Source organism: Leucoraja erinacea, chromosome 6 (genome assembly GCF_028641065.1).
Source record: "Leucoraja erinacea ecotype New England chromosome 6, Leri_hhj_1, whole genome shotgun sequence".
NCBI lineage: Eukaryota > Metazoa > Chordata > Chondrichthyes > Rajiformes > Rajidae > Leucoraja > Leucoraja erinaceus.
Window position 1 is genome coordinate 44,676,258 of NC_073382.1, and position 22,696 is coordinate 44,698,953.

Genomic DNA, 22,696 nt, shown 5'->3' on the forward strand with positions numbered 1-22,696 from the left:
AAAAATCTAATATTAATTATTTTTAAATGGTGAAAGATCTCAAAATCTCAAAACAAGAGTTAAGTCATTTAGGAATGTGTTCAAAACATAGAGCAGTACAGCATAAGAACCGGCCCTTCGGCCCACAATGTCTGTGCTGAACATGATGCCAAGACCATTACATATCCACCTGCACACAATCCATATCCCTCCATTCCTTGTAAATACATGTGTCCATCCAAAAGTATTTTAAACACCTCTATTGTATCTGCCTCCACCACATTCCAGGCACCCGCCACCCTCTGTGTAAAAAACATGCCTTGAAATTCCTTTAAAATTTACCCCTCTCACCATAAAGCTACGACCTTTCAGTCTTTGACATTTCCACCCTGGGGAAAAGGTTCTGACTGCCTACCCTATCTATGCCTCTCATAATTTTATACACAGACTAATCGATTTCTGCATGTTAAAGGATCAATGGATATGGGGTAATGGGCTAAAGAATGTGTGTTGAGGTTGAAGATCAGCTTTTAAATTAACACAAGAGAGCACGTTTGAGGAGTTGAAACAAGATTTTCTTCATACCTGCACCTTGCCTTACTTATACATAGCGCGACAAATTCGACTTGGCTTCACCTGTTCCTGTCCCTAACATAATTTCTTATGTTATTTTTATTTTGTGTTCTTTACAGCAAAATAACTATCTTTTAAAAATTCAGTGACAGTGGAGGCTTACGAATCATATCATTCAGTGTGCAGATGATAATGGTCCACAAGCATTGTTTTATATATAAACGAAGACTGCAGATGTGGACACAAGGAACTGCAGATACTGGAATCTTGAGCAATACGCAAAATGCTGGAAGAGCTCAGCGGGGGGTCAGGCAGCATCTATGGAAAGAATAGGCAGATGGCGGACCTTTCTTCAGACTGAGAGATACAAGGAACTGTAGATGCTGGTTTACAAAAAAAAAAGACGTTTGCTGTAAAGAATACAAAATAAATATAACATGAGAAATTATGTTAGGGAGAAAGATAGGAACCCGAGTGGTAGGTTTTCTTTTTACAAAAAAGGGTGGTGGGTGTATGGAACGAGCTTCTGGAGGAGGTAGTTGAGGCAGGTACTATCACAACGTTTAAGAAACATTTAGACAGGTACATGGATAGGATAGGTTTAGAGGAATGTTCAGATGCAGGCAAGTTGGACTAGTATAGATGTTGGTTGGTGTGAGCATGTTGGGCCGAAGGGCCTGTTTCCTCTATGTTTGACTCTAACACAAAACGCTGGAGTAACTCGGCGGTTAAGGCAGCATTTCTGGAGAACATGGGCAGGTGACATTTCAGATCTGAACCCTTCTTCAGACCGATTCATTTACAATCACGTAATTAGTTTTCCAATTAAGCCCCCTTGTTTCAACTTAATTAACGTCCAACGATGATTGGGCGATAAAAGAGGAGCTGCATAAAAGGCCACACCGGGCTCGGTAACGTGACTGTGAGCAGCCATGGAGGGATTTGTCTATCCCGCCCCGGTCCCTTACAGCAATGCAAAGCCGAGGCAACAGAACTGGAGGCAGAAACACTACCCGCCGGTCAACGTGGAAGCGGTGGAGTACTTGGACAATTACAAGAGGGCGCAGCTGAAAGCTATCCTCTCCCAGGTGAACCCCGGCCTCACTCCTCGTCTCAGGAAAGCTAACACCAAGGAGATTGGCATTCAGGTCAATCCAAAAGTAGACGCTTCTGTGCAATGTTCACTGGGACCCAGGACCTTACCTCGCCAGAAGCGACGTCCTGGAAGCGAGGGGGCGACCCGAGCAGCTCGCTCGCCCTCTCCCATTAGGGCCGGAGACGCCACCAACGATCCCAAGGAAACTGGGGCCACTGCCCGGTCCCCAACCGTCGTGAGGTTCTCTCGGCCCATCGCCGTCTCCATCTACTCACCTGTCTTTGACCAGTGTCCGGGAGAAACGAACCGTGGACGCAAGGTCCCTCCGGAGGAAGAGGAATCTGATCCACAGCTGGAGAAAGATTCTGGACCTCCTGAACAAAAGGTTGCAGACGTGAAAGACCAAGTGGAAACGGAGCAGAAAGAAGACCAAGCAGCGGAGGCAAACGCGAGCAAGCAAAGGTTTCGCTTCCAGGTAACTATGGTCTAACACGACTGAATGAAGAACATTTACTTTAGTTTATTATAGTGCGTGTACTGAGATACAGTGACAAGTGTTTTCTGTGCTATCCAATCAGTTGAAAGACGATACATGATTACAATCAAGCCGTCCAGTGTACAGATAAAGGGTATACGTTGAGTCCACGTGTATGGCAGACTTTGTCCATTTTGATGGTTAGCAAAGAACAAAGTGCTGGAGGAACTCAGCTGGACGGGCAGCTTCTATGGAGGGAATGGGAAACATTTGGAAAAGGAAGCTTGGCTGAACAAAATATTGTGTTTCCATTCCTTTAGAGGCTGCTGCCTGACCTGCTGAGTTCCTCCAGCGTTGCTTTACTTGGAGTTATGTATGGGCCAAGCTGGGGTAGATGGGACTAGTCCAGATGGGGCATGTTGATTAGTGTGAGCAAGTTGGGCTGAAGGACCTGTTTCCATGCTGTATGATTCTAAGATTCCAGCATCTGCAGTCTCTATTTTGGGTGTGAACTACCTTAAAATTAAATCTGAGTAGAGTTTTTTTTTTTTTTTTTGTTTTTTTGTTTTTCTCATTAAAGAAAAACAAGAAAAACAGGTTTCTGACGCCAATTAATGTGAATTAAATTTTTGAAAGCAATATTCTGAAAATGGCCTTTCATTCCACTTTGTTTGGTCTGAGTATGGTTGACTTCTATACTTGCCTACTAGGGTGTTGATTGTAGGATTTTTTTCTCATAATAGTTTTCGAATGAGTCAAAACTAATTCTAAAATAATAACTTCAAATTTGGATGATGTGCTGTTAAATTAAAACTGTTGACTATCATTGAGTTTAGTGAAACTAACAGATTCCTTTTTTTCAGTTTCTGGAACAGAAGTATGGTTATTACCACTGCAAAGACTGCAATATCAGATGGGAAAGTGCTTATGTTTGGTGTATTTCAGGAACTAATAAGGTAAACATTTTTACCTGTAATTTATTGGTTGTACAGTGGAAACACTGAATGATTTCTCGCGTCTACAACCTTTTGTTCAGGAGGCCCAGAATCTTTCTCCACCAGTGGACCAGATTCCTCTTCCTCCGGGGGAACCTTGCCTTCTGGTCCACAGTTCTTTTCTCCTGGTGCAGTCTCACCAGGGCCCTGTACAACTGCGATAGGACCTCCTTACTCCTATACTCAAATCTTCTCGCAATGAAAGCCAAATTGGCTTCCTCCACTGCCTGCTGTACTTGCATGCTTACTTTCAGTGCCTGATGTACAAGCACACCCAGATCTCGTTGCACCTCCCATTCTCCTAATCTGACAGCATTCGGATAATAATCTGCTTTGTTCTTGCCACCAAAGTGGATAACCTCACATTATCCACATTTTACTGCACCTGCCATGCTTCAGCCCACTCACCCAACTTATCCAAGTCGCCCTGCATCCTCCTCGAAGCTCACATTGCCACCCAGCTTTGTCATCTGCAAACTTGGAGATGTTACATATAATTCCCTCGTCTAAATCATTAATATATATTGTAAACAACTGGAGTTCCAGCACTTAACCTTGCGGCACCCCACTAGTCGCTGCCTGCCGTTCTGAACATAACCTACTCTTTGCTTCCTGCCTGCCAACCAGTTCTCTATCCATGTTAATACCCTATCCCAATACCATGGACAAAATACCATTTTGCACACTAATCACTTGTGTGGGACCTTATCAAAGGCTTTTTGGAAGTCCAGATACACCACATCCACTGGCTCTCCCTTATCCATTCTACTTGTTACATCCTCAAAATTCCAAGAGATTAGTCGAGCATGATTTTCTCCTTCACAAATCCATGCAATGTGACTTAATCCTGCATTTTTAGTGCACACCTTTTGGTAGTTTTCACAAGCAGTACATGGAGTTAATAACTTAAGCTCCCCACCAAACAAAGATTTCCATTGGGGATTGGGTGTCGGTGAACGTTAATGCTTAAATTACACAAATAGAAAAAACGCAAAGTAATTTTGGTGTTGAGATTGAATGAAATACTGCTAATTGAAGAGGTGAACAATGGAGTGGAGCAGTGGTAGAGTTGCAGCCTTACAGCACCAGAGACCTGGGTTGATCCTGACCTCCGGTGCTATCTGTACAGGGTTTGTTCTCCTTGTGACCTCATGGGTTTTCTCTGGTTGCTTCGGTTTCCTCCCGTAGTCCAAAGACTTGCAGGCTTGTAGGTTAATTGGCTTCTGAAAATTGCCCCTAGTATGTATGATGTGAAACTGGGATAACATAGAACTTGCATATGGATGATTGATGGTTAGTGTGGACTCAGTGGGCCAAATGGACTGTTTCCACACTATAAATTAAATGAAAGGTGTCTGAAGTGTAAATGGGACATCAACAATATAAAATTGCTCAAAGTACATTGGTACAAGATTGCAGTGGGTTGATCTTTAGATACTTTGACCCTTTACATAGACGGAGGTGGTACTCAATGGCCACTTGTGGCCAGCCCTGTAACCCATTGCTTGTCATCAGCACCAATCTACACTAATTCTACATTCCTATCAACTCTTGTCGATTCCACCACTCTCCAACAAACTAGGGGAATTCACCTGCAACCTGTGTTTTTGTGGGATATGCAAGGAAATCTGAACACTCAGAGAAAACTAATGTATTCACAAGTAGGTGCAAACTCCATACAAGCAGCGCCATGGCTTGCATTGAACCCAAGCTGCCAGTACTGTAAGGCAGTGGCTCTACCAGCTGCACCACAACTTGGAAACATTCTGGAACATAGAACAGTGCAGCATGGGAATAGGCCCTTTGGTCCACAATGTCTGTGCGGGACATGATGGCAAGAACATAACTTGCCTACCTGCACATAACCGATGTGTTTAATTGTCATGTGTATAAATAACTTTTTTCCAGGTTTACTTCAAGCAATTTTGCCGCAAGTGTGATAAGGGATATAATCCTTACAGGGTGGAAGCTATTCTATGTCAGGTAAGTTGACTTTTAAATGTGCAATTACTAGGCATAAAACATCAGTCAAGCAAGTCTTGAATCTTTACAGTCCACTAACTGAATTTGGCTGAATTCTACCTAATTTTTGGCTTTGATTTGTTTTTTTTTTTAAAGACTTGCTTTAAAAACTGCTGCACTTGTACTCAGAAGAAGCGGCACATTGATCCAAAGCGACCACATCGCCAGGAGTTGTGTGGACGTTGCCGGGGCAAGCGTTTATCCTGTGACAATACGTATAGCTTCAAGTATATTGTTTGAAATTGGGCACCATTTGTGTGAAGATGAAATACTGATCTTGTGTGGTACTTGGTTACTTACCTAGCACGGACAACTTGTAAATTACCATACGTTAAATGAAATAAATTATTAAAGTGCACTTGTTCAAACTTTCTAGTTTTATGCATTATCCTTTTTTAAATGGAGGTCTTGTTTTCTCATTGCCAAGATCATAGACAATACTTGGGTCAAATGAGACTATCTCTCTCTTTCCTATCCTTGACTGTCTGAAGAAGGGTCTTGACCCAAGATATCACCTTTCCTCCAGAGATGCTGCCTGATCTATTGAGTTACTCCAGCTTTGTCTGTCTTTGGTTTACACCAACATCTGCAGTTCCTCCCTACAGAGCTGAGAATTACCATGAAGGTTTTGTTCCGTGTCTCGCTGTGGCCTGCAGTAGTGTATATATTTTATTTCAAACATGTAAAACAAAAGTTAAAAGCAAATCAAAATAAGAAGAAAATGAAATGAACAATAAACCTATACACAACTCATTGAATAACTTCTCATAAACATTACAACTTAAATCATTCGTTTGAAAAGGAGTAGGACTTGTTTATTCCTACCCCTTCTCTACTACTCATAAATTAATTCACAAACTTTCATCTACATATCATTTAATTAATCCACAAACTTTATCTCATCTACATACATATGTATACACATATACATACCTACAGGAAGAAGAAAGGAAGAGGAGGAGCCAGAGGAGTGAAAGAGCGAACTGATGTAGAGCAGCGGATGCAATGGATGAGGTTGGAGGAGGTGTAGGTGAACCTCTGGAACGACAGCTTGGGTCCTTGAATGGAGTCAAGGGGGGAGGTAAAGCGTCAAGTGTAGCATTACACAGACCCGGTCTCGGGTCCTCGGTCCCCCTGCTCTTGCCCTCTCTGTGCCCCTGCTCTTGCCCTCTCTGTGCCCCTGCTCTTGCCCTCTCTGTGCCCCTGCCCTTGCTCCCTCTCCCTCTCTAGCCATGCCTGTGAGTTGGGTGCTATGTATGAATGGATAGGGTGGGGCATGGGGTAACAGGAGCGAATGAATAATATTAATATAATATCAAGGGGGATGGTTAGTGTGTGTGGGGTGGTTAGTTTTTGTGCAATGCCGCAGGCCGCCCCCACCCCTCCCGGCGCGTTGAGGGGATAGGACCCAATGGGTCTCACTTGGTCTAGTAACTATTAAAAGTCTGATCTTGGATGTGTTTTTATTTGTGTGTGTGTGGGTGTGTGATGCAGCAGTCCGCCCCCCCCCCCCCCCCCCCCCCCGCAACCGCACGTCGAGGGGACGGGACCCAACGGGTCCCACAGGTCTAGTATTATCTATTTGTGTGGGACAGTGAGATGTAATTCTGCTAGATGTAGTGATTTTTGAATATAAGCACATACTATACATTGTATTAATAAACTCTTCTGTCATTTGATGCTTGTTTGGATTTAATAGATCTACGTTGACATTCCCACAGATGAACATAACCTTTTGAATTGTTTTACCAAATATTTCTTCCATCCAATCCTTAAAACGTTATCAACCACTGTTGTCATGCTTACACCACCTTATATTTAAAACTTTTATCCACATACAAAGCCACTCCCCCTCCATTCTTGTACTTCCTGTTCATATAATTCAGTTCATATCTAATCAACTCAAAGTCCACATCCTTCTCAGGGCTGATCCATGTCTCTGACATAACTATTATATTGAATGGTTTATTGAATTGACATATATTCCTTGATGTTTTGGAAGTTGGCATATAGGCTTCTGCTGTTAAAATGGATAATTGATATTTTATGATCTGACAACCTTCATCTGTGTAGTAGCAGTAATTGTTGATATTGTTGAAGAAATTATTTTCTGGATCATAATCATTTTCCATATCTTGTGATTTATGCTCGGTATATTCAAAAGTTTTCAAACCCAGTTTATCCTTTTGAGAATTAAGGGACTGAAGTTTAGGGGTAACATGAGGGGGAACTTCTTTACTCAGAGAGTGGTAGCTGTGTGGAATGAGCTTCCAGTGAAGGTGGTGGAGGCAGGTTCGTTTTTATCATTTAAAAATAAATTGGATAGTTATATGGATGGGAAGGGAATGGAGGGTTATGGTCTGAGGGCAGGTATATGGGACTAGGGGAGATTATGTGTTCGGCACGGACTAGAAGGGTCGAGATGGTCTGTTTCCGTGCTGTAATTGTTGTATGGTTATTCTGCATTCCTTGTTGTTTGTGGTTCATCATTATCTCCTGACAGAGATAAATGACTTAATTAAGAACTTGTCCTGGTAGTATGTAGTGTATTTATTTAGTCCCTCATTTTTCCATTACCTTGTTGTATTGTTCCTTTGGTCTCACTGGTATTTGTCCAATTCCTCCATATCTCTGATGACCAGCACTCTCGCCTCTTCAGGTGTTCCATCCAGTTTTATAAAGACTTCACAGTTTGTCGCCCATGAAGATTGAATATTCCTCTGCTTGCTCAGGAAACATGCCTTTCTGGCAATGTCCGTATTCTTTTTTGTCAGATGTTCATATAGTAAATATCTGATCCCTTTAGTTTTTTTCCTGGCCTTAACAATACGGTTTAATGCTTTCTCTTCGCAAACCTTATTATTAGGGTCAGTTTGTCACTCTTGTTTTTCCGAGGGAGAGGGTGACATGCCTCGGGGTTGTTATTGCCCACGTTAAATACCTTGGACTGGTGGAAAGCAGCCCGTGGGTTGGGAAGTTGGGGAAGGGACAGATTTCTAGGTCCTGGAGTTTTGAGATTGGATTGATTGGGATTATGGTATCCTAGGCAGCTGTAGTCAATAAATAGGAGTCTGACATGTGTCTTTAGTTATATCTAGGTGTTAGATGTGTGTTGGGCAAGGGAGATGGCAGCTGCCTTGCACCTGGTGTGAGGGTATGAAAACCATAGGGAAACAAGGCTGAGCAGCTGAAGATAATGGACATGGAACAGAATTCTTGCCCGGAGTATTGTGTAGGGTGTAAAGGTCTGAGAACTCATCCTTGTGGGCACCATAGTTGAGAATAATTGCAAAGTGATTACTCCGTCAAAGAGTGATACAGCATGGAAACAGACCATTTGTCCCAACTTGCCCACACTGGCTGATATGCCTCAGCTACACTAGTCCCACCTGCCTGCATTTGACCCATATCCATTAACCTGTCCTGTTCATGTACCTGTCCGTTTCTTAAACATTGGGATAGCCCCAGCCTCAACTACCTCCTCTGGCAGCATGTTTCATGCACCCACCACCCTTTGTGTGGAAAAGGTTACCCCTCAGATTCCTATTAAATTTTTCCCCTTCATCTTGGGCCTCTGGTCCTCGATTCAACTACTCCGAGCAAGAGACTCTGTGCATCTCAAAGCACTTCATGATAATGGTGGTCATTAATGCGCATTATCTTGTCAACTGGAATGATAATGGTCAGAGAAGGTGGGAACCTCAGAATGGAGCAGTGAGGAGTTAATGGTTGAATACCTCTGCCAGCTGGTCCATGCAGATCCTGAAAAAACAGCTGGGGACTCCATCCAGGCCTGTTGCTATCTGCAAATTTACACTCTAGGGCCAATCACACAGATGTCTATGACTTTGGTTACAAGCATACCTGAGGCTGTTGGTACCTGCTCTCAAAATTTTTGATCAGTCTATTCTCCCCATATCTTTTCAACCTTGCAGCCTCCTCTTCCAAAAGCATCCCTCCATAATGTTCCTGAATCACACCCTCGCGTTGCTGGCTGCTCAGTTTCCACTCCTTTCAGGTATTCCCTCTGTTTAGTTCTTGCTCTGCATTGGTCTCTTTGCTTTCTGATGTTCAGTGCTTCCAGCTGCTTGCTTCCTACCTTCCCCAAGTCGCACTGCTGCTTGCTACCTCTGGCCCTTTGTGCCCATTCTTACCTGGTTTCTCAGGGGTTTGGTACTTGTTTTCTCCAGCCCTTCCCATTGAGAGCATTCTAGCCCAAGGCCCGCTCTGTATGAACGGTTAACGCAATTAATCCAGTTCAACTGAGCTGGTGTGCGCAATGGTGGTTATTACATGCTAAAATAACAATCACTATGACAAATTTATATAGTTAGATTTTGTGCATTATACATTAATTTTGGGAGTTTAACAGTTAGATTTTGCTTTTCCTTTGTGCTTCAGAATCTTGTACCATTTGGATCTATATTCTCAGAACTACTTTGAATTCTCCAACTTTAGGTAATTGCCTACAATTCCCCCCTTTCTTCCCTTCCCCTGTGCTGCACCAGGACTTGCACCTGTTTCTCCCCTCCACCCACATTCCTTCCTCTGGCTTCACAATTCACAACTCTTCAATCCTTCTGTCTCACACCTGCTTTAATCTCTGGCCTTTGTTCCCATCTGCTATCTGCCTATCAACACACTCTCACCTGTGTTTACCTATTATCTGCCACTCCTCTCCTCCAGGTTCACGCACACACAGTTTGAAGAATACATGTTCGCCAGGGATGCTGCCTGACCTGCTGAGTTACACCAGCACTTTGTGTCTTTTTGTTTGTCTAAACCAGCATCTACAGTTCTCTATATCCTGATCTAGGAAGCTGTTTCAATAAAGATAAACAACCAATTTAAGAGCTTGCTTTTTTTTTACTGGAGGTTTCGACAGACCAGTTGAAGTGCAAGGGAAAGCATTAAATAAGAGCTCACATTTCCACAAGGCATAATGCATAGTTATATGACATATAGCAGTTATATATACAGTGCACGCATTTACAGAACAAAGCAAACCCGAAATACTTCACAGTATGTGGAACATTATTTACAAGGCAAGTAAGATATATGAATGATTGCAAAGATGTTATTAAATGTGCAACAGATTTTGCATGCAAAAAAAATCATAGAGCTTCTGAACAAAGCTTTAAGAAATGAGGCATAATCTTAAAGTAACACCCCATCCACACCAATGACATGATAATTCTGAGCCGGTGGAACGTTGAACTACATGGGTTTAAGTTAGAAAGTTAAAGAATTGACTATTGGTTTTGAAAAGGCTTCAATGCCATTTATATTTTACATATAAATGTGCATGCTAAATCAGTTTAGCGGGCAATGGCTAACAAGGGTAAAATTTCAGCCTCCTCTACAAATCTATTTAAAGCAGCCTCTTACCTATTATTTATAAATAAATCCATAAAAGCTTCCATCTAGTAGAAAAAGCAGCCAATACTTAAATATTTCTCATCTGGATTGTTCATGGTATTTCATATACAGTACAAATCCTGTTGAATGGCTCAGTAAAGTACCTTCATAGACAATGCGAGTGACATTTTTTCTCACAAAAATGTGCTTTATAGCAGTGGAACAAATTTTTAGCCAGAAAAAGGTTAAATCGCACAGGCTCTCAGCTTAACAAAACTGCTTCCTAGTGCATTGCATACAGCTTCATGTTGCCTGCTATTAAGTCATATAATAAGCAAATAGGCACAAACCACACAAAAACAAGTTTACAATCTGAAACTGTTCTAGGGATGTAGTTTATAATTTGAAGTAAATTTACATCTTTGTCAAAATAATTATTTGGGAAGAACAATTTCAATGTGTGATGACCTTTAGTGCTCTCAGTGTGAACTTGTAACCTTAACTGCTTAATCTAATTTACCCAATGTACAGATAAGTGTGTGCTTTGGAGAAAGCTATTTTAATATTCAACTGGGTATTTTATTTTACTTTTGGTCTTCTGGTATTTAGATCTTCCCGTTTAGGTTTGGTGAGACTGTGAAATGTCAGAAGTGTGAGAACAGTCTGGCCAATTTTTCCTAAGGTTGAAAAATCTTTGAAGGGTTTCAGAACAGCGTGGCAGCATTTCCAGTCGTAAGCAGAAGGGAGACAGGACATTTCTGTCAGAGACAAGTATTGGCAGCACTGGGGTTTGGGAGGTGGATATTGATAACACGGTAACTCTGAGCTTTCCGAATCATATCCTGAATCTCTCCATTCAGTTCCATCAACCTTGAACCAATTTCTGATAGATCATGATTGGAGCCCAGGAGTGCAAAAGTGCCTGTTTGTCCCAGCGTCTGGTGTCTGAAGTAAATGTTAAGAAGAGTTTGGACTTCATCCTCCATATCACTGCCAAATATATCATTGGGCCATATTGTCCTGTAAAAACAAAGAAACAGGTGGGTTTGTGTTTAACAAATATTGATGTACAGGTCCACTAGGTATGTTACAAAACTTACCTTCAGCGGCGCTGCAGTTCTGCCACTGGCCGTGTGCGCGAATTTGCCTTTGGCGGGGTGGGTGGGGGGGGGTTAAAATGCGTGTTTTCTTCTGCCTGTCCTGGATATATTTTCTCGGGCTGCTAGCCAGAATTGTTCCGACTGCCGTTCTGTGAATTTGTTTTTAAAAATCGCGGGACAATTTCAGCGCTGGAGTAAAATAAAAATACGCTTCTAATGCCGATAACCGGGACGGATTTCACGTATGGGACAGCTAAAGGTAAGCCGTTTATTTTACACATAAACGTGCATCTTGGGATGACCTTAATCTAAATTTTACGTTGCGAAAAGGTGATTTAGGCCCCATACGAATCGGCTGCATTTTTCCTGCCGATATGGGGTTTAAATTCACCGCAACGTTCCAATCGATCGGGTTCCACAAAATCCCACTCGCAAGATGATTAAAATGGCCATTAATTTACGGGAATTAAACACTAAATTCCTTCCATTTGGCCTATAAATTCATGACAATGAGATTTAAAAATCAAGTTATTGTGAATTCTTGTGTGAATGTTATTTGGACACTTAGGCTATTTAAAAATGTTAATCTTTTATTAAGAAATGGATAGGTGTTTAGATATAGTAATTGAATTTTGTAATTAGCTACAATGAGGTAACTAACTAATTATATGCTTTAATTTCAGGTCATCCAAGTAAGATTGTTTCATATTTGTTTCAGAATGCTTCAATCTAAAAACTGAAAATGTATTTGAGTTCTCTTAATTTTTAAGAAAGTTATGGGCTTTTGACTGTCCTCGATCACAGCTTTTGTGTTAAGTCAATGAAAAAGCAATAGGGAACAAGATGCTATTTTCCGAGTATGAAAATGGCCATAACCTTTTTAATAATGAAGATATGAAAGTGAATTAGGTGTCAAATTAAACTTCTTTTTATACTTTATCTGATGGAATAAATTGCAGACTTGATTTTTTAAATCTCAAAATGTTTTAACATAGCTAGGTCCACCACTGATTTTCCGGCACCCTTGGTTCCAGAGCTTTCCTGGATTATCTGTTTTGCCGGACCAACAGAGGTCACGCCTTGAGGGGCCTTCAGTCGGCTGCGGAGGTTGGCTATGGCAACAAATCTGCCATCTCCAGCCGGGCTGCCGGAATTACAGAGCCCTAGCCAGAGGGGGTAAATTTGACCCGCCGATCGGTGCGGAAGATTAGCTGCCTCACCCAGCCTAGGCGCCACATTTTCAGGATTATGCCAATTATGTTCCATTGGAGAGCAATATTAAATTATCAGCCCCACAGCAGAAAACTTTTATCTGCAGGTGCTGCCCCTGGAACACAAAGGCTGAAGGGTGGCCAGGAAGGACGATGGTTCGCTGCCGATCTGCATCAAGGTGATCCTGGGTGCACCTGCAGCAGCTTGGGGCTCGCCTGGATCGGGTGCCAGTTTCCCAGGCCAGAAAAAAGCAAACAGATTATCCAAAATGAGTGCTACCGTTGGTCTTCGCATGTAAAAGACTCAAACCAGTGTTACTGAAAGCTATTGACTTTTGACTCTGTTTAAGCGAACCTTGGGTCATGTCATTGGAGCAGAATTAGGTCCGTCGAGTTTACACCACCATTTAATCATGGCTGATCCAACTTTCCCTCTCAACCCCATCCTCCTGCCTTCTTCCCAAAACCCTGGACACTCATGAACCTGTCAATCTCTGCTTTAAAAATACCCAATGACTTGACCTCCACAGCCGTCTGTGGCAATTAATTCCACAGATTCAGCACCCTCTGGCTAAAGAAATTCCTCCTCAACATTCTAAAGGTACGTCCTTTTATTCTGAGGCTGTGCCCTCTGGTCCTAGATTCTCCCACTAGTGGAATCATCCTCTCCACTCTATCCAGGCCAGGTTGATGTTTAATCTCCCATCTTTTAACCAATGTTACAAGATTTTGAGATTTTAAAAATCAAGTCTTTAATTTATCCCATCAGATAAAGCATAAAAAGAAGTTTAATTTGACACTTAAATCACTTTCATATCTTCAGTATTAGAAAAGTTATGGCAATTTTCATACTCGGAAATTGATTCATTGCTTTTTCATTGACTTCACACAAAAGCTGTGATCGAGAACATTTATAAGCCGATAACTTTCTTAAAATTTAAGAGAACTGAAATAAATTTTCAGTTATTATAGATTGAAGCATTCTGAAACAAATATGAAACAATCTTACTTAGATGACTTGAAATTAAAGCATACAGTTAGTTAGTTACCTAATTGTAGCTAATTACAAAGTTCAATTACTAGATCTAAACATCTATCCATTTCTTAAGAATAGATTAATATTTTTAAATAGCCTAAATGTCCAAATAACATTCACACAAGAATTCAGAATATAACTTAATTTTTAAATATCATTGTCATGGGTTTATAGGCCAAATGGAAGGAATTTAATGTTTAATACCTGTAAATTAATGGCCATTTAAATCGGCTTTCGAGTGGGATTTTCTGGAACGGGACCATTTGGAACGTTGAGGTTGAGGTGATTTTAGTCCCCCATATTGGCAGCAAATACACTGTAGGTTCTTCGGGGGGAAAAAATCACCGTTTCGCAACTTAAAATGTGAATTAAATACATCTTAAGAAACACTTTTATACATAAAAATAAACTACTTTCTTTTACCTGTCCCCTACATAAAATCCAGCCCCGTTGTCGGCATTGACGGCTTCAGAAGCTGATTTAAAAATAACTACAGTGATTAACTTGTCGGGCGATTTAAAAAATAAAAAAAACACACAGAACGGCCGTCGGAATGATTCTTTAGCAACATCTTGTACTTCAACAAATATAATTCAGGACCAGGTCGGAAAAATATAATTCAGGACCAGAATTGCAGCGCCGCTGAAGGTAAGTATTGTAACATACCTAAATAATACATCTTTGGATACATAACTGATGCCCACAGTCTGCCAGTTAAAAAAAGGCTCTTGGAACAATATTTCTAGTCCTCCCATTGATACCTATGATGTATGTAGTGTGTACTGGATCACTCTGTGCTAAATCTAACGTGGAACTATAAAACGTGATTATCGTTCCTCTACTCCCACGTGATATGAAAATCACATGTGTGTCAAACTCAGCTAGTATTTTCAATGATTCAATGGTGCTTTATTACACGTGTGTACTGCATACTGCAATTGTTATTGCATAGATCATACGTGCATGAATCGCCATAATTTACATAAATACATAGAAAATAGGTGCAGGAGTAGGCCATTCGGCCCTTCGAGCCTGCACCGCCATTTAATATGATCATGGCTGATCATCCAACTCAGTATCCCGTACCTGCCTTCTCTCCATACCCCCTGATCCCTTTAGCCAATGAACTGGCCTCAACTACCCTCTGTGGCAGAGAGTTCCGGAGATTCACCACTCTGTGTGAAAAATGTTTTTCTCATCTCGGTACCAATTTGGCACCATTTATTTTGTTTTTCAAATTATTGTTTTCTAATATTGAAACCATCCTTCTTCATTGTCTTTGGCACAGTGGTGCAGCAACAGAGTTGCTATCTCACAGCGCCAGAGATCTGGGTTCAATCCTGACTGCAGGTGCTGCCTGTACAGAGTTTGCACGTTCTCCCTGTGACTGCATGGGTTTCCTCTGGGTGCTCCGGTTTCCTCTCACATTCTAAAGATGTGTAGGTTTGTATCTTTTGTATTGTATTCAGTAAATTGTTCCTAGTGTGTAGGATGGAACTTGTGTATGGGTGATCGCTGATTGGAGTGGACACGGTGGGCCGTAGGGTCTGTTTCCACGCGTGTCTAAACTAAAAGAGAAAGTATTATCAAACTTATTATTGAAACCATGGAAAGTCTAACCTGTATTCCCTGACTTTGCGCAGTGCAGATTTAAGATTCCTTTTCTTCAAACACTCCAGCATACACTGCACGCCCTCTTCTGAGGAAGTTAAGGTGGCACCATGAAAACGGGATTCACTCTTGAGAGGTTCAGCTGCTATTTGGGCCGAGGCTTCCTTCAAGTTGTCTCTCAAATCATTCAGCTCCTTTGACATATTCAGTAGCTAGTGAACAAACACAAGTAACAAGGGAAAACAAATCAGCAGATCTTCACTTAGACTTTTCTCCCACCACCAAATTCTAGTATTACGGCACGACTTCAGCATCACTGAAAAATAAATGGTTGTAAGTTCATTTACAACAAAGTTGCATCAAAATGCTGGCCAAGCAACCTCATGCTCTAATGTCATATGCCATGGAGCAGGAGTTCATCTGAAGCTTGTTTTGGGGGAAAGCACTGAGCAGAGGGAAAGGAAAGCTATCTCCAGATCACTTTTACACACCAGTTCCCTTCAAGCTCCAAACTAAATTGGGAAAGGGTGAAGGTTATGTGCTTCAGCTCTTTCTGCAGTCACAGCGCGGCCTAGCAAAACCAAATGCAGACAACAGAAATGTAAAGAACAAGCATTCTATTCTCTCTTCTAAAATTACCTTCCACAGTTATCAAAAAATCTGAAATAGAATTGTAGTCTTACGGCACTGAAATTCAAAAACCATAGGCTCCATACCATTTCTGTGAACTATCTGCACTAAATTGTGTTTACGGCAGTACAGTGACGCAGCGGGTAGAGGTTGCACGTTCCCCAGGTGCTCTGGTTTTCCCCCCACATCCCAAAGACATGCAGGTATATAGATTAATTGGCCTCTGTAAATTGCCCCTACTGTGCAGGGAGTGGATGAGAAGGTGGGACAACGCAGAAATAGTGTGAATGGGTAATCGACAGTCAGCATGGATTTAGTGGGCTGAAGGGCCTGTTTCCATGCTGTATCTCTAACCTAAACTAAACCCCAGAAATGGTTCACCACGCCAAAAATCTTCAACTGAATGGATTTGTGCTGATCTTATTTGATTTTATTGTAAATTATACAAAGTTGAAAAATATACATAAAGAATACTCAATATGGGTGATGATAATTTGATAATAAATTGTGAACGGTAACACTGCAGTATAAACACCAGGTGAAATATCTGATAACTATACAATTTGATAAGGCATAATAATTTGCTGTCCTCCATAGCTTCTCTGGGTATACATTGTTATTTGTAACTTCTGCTACGACTGAAAATAACAATTGAGTGATAAAGTAGTAATTTTATTACAACCAGCAGACTTTAATTTTTTATACTACTCAGATATGCATGACAATCACAAACTTGCACCATTCAGCAGTTTTGCTCTCATCATTGTATCGCTATTGTATGTATACTATTTACTGGGTGGTGCATTTGTGGAATTCATTGCCACAGAAGGCTGTGGAGGACAAGTCGATGGATATATTTAAGGCGGTGATTGACAGTGTCAGCGGTTATGGGGAGAAGGCAGGAAATGGGGTTTTGAGGGAAAGACAGATCAGCCATGATTGAATGGCAGAGTGGACTTGATGGGCCGAATGGCCTAATTCTGCTTCTATAACATGATCTTACTCTGTGTGCTTCATGTGAACCAGGAATTTCATTGCACCCTGGTGAAAATAAACTGAGCTGAATATAAATATACTTAGGAAACACATTCAAATTAGAGGTCTGGAGCAAAGTTGGATTGAATATTTATCTCTGCTTTTTCTTTAAAAGCTTGTTCTCTCTCTTTGTATTATCCATTCTGCAAAAGGAGCAGCACAGAAGCACAGCTGGTAGAGCCACTGCCTCACAGTCCCAGTCCCGGGTACTGTCTGTGTGGAATTTGCATGTTCTCCCTGTGACCTTGAGGGTTTTCTCAGGGTGCACCGGTTTCCTCCAACATCCCAAAGACGTGGGGGTTTGTAGGTTAATTGGCTTCTGTAGATTGTGCCTAGTGTGTAGGATACAACTGGTATACCGATGATCACTGGTCGGCGCAGACTCGGTGCGCCAAAGGGCCTGTTTCCACGCTGTATCTCTAAGCCAAATCGATACTGATTTTGATGTAGTGGCCAGATTAGTCACTTTAATACATTAAATTAAAACAATTCTGTATAAACTAATGCAATTATATCAATGAACCCGGGTCTCCAGCACTGCATGCGCTGTAAGGCTGCAACTCTACCGCGGTGCCACCCTTTCCTTTAAGTTTGAGACAGATGATGGGTATGGGAAAATTATAAAAGCTGGCTGCTGAAACAGATAACTGAACCATCCTACCAACAACTAGAGAGCAATCCTGAACAACAATCTACCTCATTGGAGACCCTCAGACTATCTTTCATCAGATTCTACTTGACTTTATCTTACATTAAACATTATTCAAGTTATTCCCTTTATCATGTATTTGTTCTCTGTGGACGGCTTGATTATAATCATGTATGGTCTTTCTGCTGACTGGTTAGCATGCAACAAAAGCTTTTCACTATATCTCGGTTCACGTGACAATAAACTAAACTCAACTCAGATGTAGAGGCGTTTACATCAGCAAAATCCCATTGCGAGTGCAGGTTTTAAGCATTCACCTGTGTGTCACTTGTAACATATATTTGTGAACATTTCAGGCTGACAAATAGCATGTCAGTCCCTTCATCTCCTGCTTCAAACCCCAGCTCATGAGGAAAGCATATGTGCAGACTGACATGCAGAAATGTACAAGAGCACAGTATTTTTTTAGAAGAAGTGTTACAGTGCATTTTCTAATAGAGCAAATTATCATACTGCAAGCTGAGACTGTTCAGTTCAAGCACCATGGGCTGTCAATGCACTTGGCCTGTATTAACCTCCATGTCGTAGAGTGTTACAACGTGGAAACAGGCCTTTTGGCCCAACTTGCCTACACCGGCCAACATGTCCCATCTACATTAGTCCCACCTGCCTGCATTTGGCCAATATCCCTTTAGACCTGCCTTATCCACGTACCTGTCTAAATGTTTCTTAAAAGTTGCAATAGTACTTGCCTCAACTACTTCCTCTGACAGTTCGTTCCATACACTCACCACCCGTTGTGTGAAAAGATGACCCCTCGGGTTTCTATTAAATATTTTCCGCTCACCTTAAACCTATGTCCTCTGGTTCTCGATTCTCCTACTCTTGGATAGAGTCTACCCAATCTATTCCTCTCATGAATTTGTACACCTCTATAAGATCAAGTGGTTGTTTATTTTCAAAGCAAGGTACTTTAGGTTAGAGAAAAGATAATTCATTTGTACGGCGGGGATACTGCAATGCACTGGGGAAGTGGATTACTGCAGCAATATTTTGAGGTGCAGAAAGGATGAGATTTCATGCCCCCCCAAAGTTGCCAGATAAATATAACTGGACAGATTCCGGGCTAAATGGAAGCTGTGCACAAAGCTGCAAGGGATAGATAGGTCAGGGAGCCATCACATGCTGTTCTTACACCCATTCTAGTGGATGGTTCAGGAGTAGCACTAGCATTGCCTGTGGAGCAGGTCCATTGGTCCAAACTGCTGGAGTTATTTTTTTTGGTGCAGACATCAAAAGAGGATAGAAAGAACAAAAATAAAAGGAAAATATGATTTAGTTGTTTGGAACCACAAAACAAATCGCCACAAAGTAACATGCTCCCACAAATGGCAACTACCGATTAAATGCTATTGATTTATATAACACACACCATACTCTAAAAGCTGCAAACATCATTAATCCTAAAAGAGCAGGTTTTACCTCTGGCATTGAACTGACGACATGGATCTGTCCAATTAGTTTGTAGTAGGACTGAAAGAGCAGTAGCAGCTGAAAGTGGAGCTTGTACAGTCTTTGACACAATTCAAGTTGCTGTGAACAGTAAAGAAATCAGGCAGTTTAAGCAAGGATGAATAATATCAGGAATTATATTCCTTTCCGGTTCTGTAAGCATTTAATCAGCAAACAAAAGGAAAATGATAAAATAAGATTATGAAAAATCTAATGTACACGCTACAATTACATATTAATGCTAAAATACAATTCTGTTCATCACCTGGTACTTTCTTTTAAGATTAGCAATTAAAGTAGTAACTTATTAAATATGAGTTGTATCTTTTCAAATCAGTCTTCAATTCTTTATTACTAAGTTACAATTCTGAGGATTTTTTATTCTACTCCAATCAATGTATGGTTACAATCCATTGTAATTAATTATCAATGTTCTGTTTGAAAATAATATTTAGCTTGTATACATAGTTTGCTGTCAACATTAATTTTCACAGCTTCAGCTACATCAAATACAGCCTAATTCTAATGTATGAAACAATATTAACATATGGAATTAAAACTGAAGGCATTGGAATAAGGGCAGCGAGGATGGAAAATTGGATATCAACACAAGAGTGACTGTGAAATGAAGAAAAATGATTGTGAAAGATTTTTTTTGGGGACTGGAGTGGAATGTCTTGGTGCTACGATCACTACTCTTAGTAAAAACATTTTTCACGCAGAGTGTTGTGAGCCTCTGGAACTCTCTGCCACAGAAGGAAGTTGAAGCCAGTTCATTGGCTATATTTAAGAGGGAGTTAGATGTGGCCCTTGTGGCAAAAGGGATCGGGGGTATGGAGAGAAGGCAGGTACAGGATACTGAGTTGGATGATCAGCCATGATCATATTGAATGGCAGTGCAGGCTCGAAGGGCCGAATGGCCTACTCCTGCACCTATTTTCTATGTTTCTAAATATGAATGATCTGGAGTTGGATGTAGATTGCACAATTTCCAAAGTTGCTGATGATACAAAACTTGGAAGCATAGTGGACTGTGAGTAGGACAATAATAGGGACCTCTAATCACGTTGGCAGAATGTGAGGATAAACGGTAGCTGAGGAATGTTACATTATGGTGGGAAGAATGAAAAGCAGTAATATAGAACACAATTCTAACACTGTAGAAGAATAGAAACATAGACATAGAAACATAGAAATTAGGTGCAGGAGTAGGCCATTCGGCCCTTTGAGCCTGCACCGCCATTCAATATGATCATGGCTGATCATCCAACTCAGTATCCCGTACCTGCCTTCTCTCCATATCCCCTTAGCCACAAGGGCCACATCTAACTCCCTCTTAAATATAGCCAATGAACTGGCCTCAACTACCCTCTGTGGCAGAGAGTTCCAGAGATTCACCACTCTCTGTGTGAAAAATCTCGGTTTTATAGGATTTCCCCCTTATCCTTAAGCTGTGACCCCTTGTCCTGGACTTCCCTAACATCAGGAACAATCTTCCTGCATCTAGCCTGTCCAACCCCTTAGGAATTTTGTAAGTTTCTATAAGATCCCCTCTCAATCTTCTAAATTCTATAGAATAGAATAGAGCTGTATATTGTGATAAGTAGGTCCATATGAGCACAGGAGTTTGAAAGTGACAGAACAACTGAGAAAGTGAATACAAAATAATAATTTAGGGTCAGCACAGTGGTGTAGTGATAGAGCTGCTGCCTTATTGCACCAGAGACCCAGGTTCAATCCTAACTGCGGTGCTGTCTGTATGGAGTTTGTATGTGCTCCCTGTGATTGCGTGTGTTTTCTCCAGGTGCTCCAGTTTCCTCCCACACTCCAAAGACATACAGATTTGTAGGTTAATTGGCTTCGGTAAAAATTGTAAATTGTCCCCAGTGTGTAGGACAGTTCTAGTGTATGGAGATCGCTGGTTGGTGTGGACATGGTGTGCCGAAGGGCCTGTTTCAGCGCTGTATCTCTAAACTAACATAAAAACTAATACAGGAATCAGAATTGGACACAATGTTCCAAATGCAGCCGAACCTGTGTTTTATAAATTGGCCATAGGAAATCTTAGCTTGAGACCCATTTCAATGGGTGCATGGTTCAGAATGGCAAGTGGTTGATCACGTCTGTGCTGTGGCTGGAGGTAGAGGAGGTGGGGCATAAGACTGGAGCCGGTGCTATCATTCTGCTTTGGTTGTTTGAGGCATTGAGGGAGGTGTAGAGACATCAGAGGTCCGTGCTTTGTTAGCGGGGAGCCTCAGTAGAAACCAGTGGAAGGAAGAACAGTGGGTTGGTGCAGGGGATTTGATTTTCATTAGGTCATTTGACGTCGTGTGCTGGGGGGGCCCCAAGGATGAAATGATAGGATGTTAGTCCCAGTGTTGTGCTGCAGTGGGTAAACCAGGTCATTCTGATAACGTACAATGAAGGACACTCCAAGGATAACATAATTTGGTGCAGTGAATGTTGCATGGTGAGTGATGTTTTCCAGTGTTCCCATGAGATGGAAATTAAATTTAGAATGTAAGACTGAATAATCCTGGGTGTGTCTGGTTAAACTGATGGAGGATGGTTGTAATAGAATTTCTTCCCAGAAAAACAATTTTCAATTGCATAACATTGCAAAATAAACATTGTACTTTAAAACTAAATTTGAGTGAAAGAAGAGGAAGAAATATTAATTTAGGATTACAATATTTTATTGGTATTTTAACCATGTGTGATTATACTTTGAGAATATCTTCAGGGGGGTTACATTTCATGATTATCTAATATAGGAATACCAGGCAATTTACTGCACTATATTGCAACGATTATTAAGATATATTTTCAGTATCTTTTTCCGAGCAGTTGAATCTTTGTGGTATTGATTATAACCACAATTTTAAGTTATCATTTCAAGATGAGAATTCTCAAGATGTGAATGACAGAATCCACATCCATACTTTCTGCTAGGTTTTTTTACAATGGTCACATTCATGGAAACCTTTGAAGAAAGCATAAATATTGCTGAGAGTGTCAGCATTTGGTGATGTCATGGCATTATAGATAACCTCTGCAGAAATTCACCTTTTATTATTATGCTGAAATAAAATACAATTGGAAAATATTTTTTCATCACTTGGTAATTAAAAAAAATTATAGATTAGGAAATGTTCATAACCTAAATTTGAGGAATAATATTTTGAGAACAGATGTGACCAATTAGTAATAAACATTTGAATTTATCATAAAATTAAAAAAAATCATAATTTGTTTAAAACTATCCAAAAATTTTATGAATCTGAGAAATCCGAAATCAATCATAATAGGTGAAATGAGGCTCAATTTTGCAGAGATGGTCAAAATCAGATATCATGTCCTTGGTATACATTAATGATGCAGCAAACATGTGTTTTTGATTCCTTTGATCTGTCT

The 22,696-nt window shown here is 40.9% G+C and overlaps 2 protein-coding genes across 5 annotated transcripts in view; one reads left to right on the forward strand and one right to left on the reverse strand.

Moving 5' to 3' along the window:
* The first annotated feature begins 1,005 nt into the window (after positions 1 to 1,005).
* On the forward strand, positions 1,006 to 5,616 carry LOC129698032 (zygote arrest protein 1.S-like). The gene is made up of 4 exons (XM_055636860.1): positions 1,006 to 2,123; positions 2,987 to 3,079; positions 5,027 to 5,101; positions 5,237 to 5,616. Exons 1-4 carry the CDS (start codon positions 1,485 to 1,487, stop codon positions 5,378 to 5,380), a joined length of 951 nt encoding a protein of 316 aa, XP_055492835.1. The 5' UTR covers positions 1,006 to 1,484; the 3' UTR covers positions 5,381 to 5,616.
* A 4,370-nt stretch (positions 5,617 to 9,986) lies between these two features.
* The window catches only part of LOC129698033 (protein furry homolog), a 190,382-nt gene continuing 177,672 nt past the window's right edge, over positions 9,987 to 22,696 (reverse strand). For all 4 annotated transcript variants that reach the window (XM_055636862.1, XM_055636861.1, XM_055636863.1 and 1 more), the window contains 3 exons: positions 19,253 to 19,363; positions 15,466 to 15,668; positions 9,987 to 11,518 (listed from right to left, as the gene is read on the reverse strand). In XM_055636862.1, the coding sequence (XP_055492837.1) occupies positions 11,260 to 11,518; positions 15,466 to 15,668; positions 19,253 to 19,363 (573 nt within the window). In that variant the 3' untranslated portion in view covers positions 9,987 to 11,259. The remainder of the gene's footprint in view (positions 11,519 to 15,465; positions 15,669 to 19,252; positions 19,364 to 22,696) is intronic.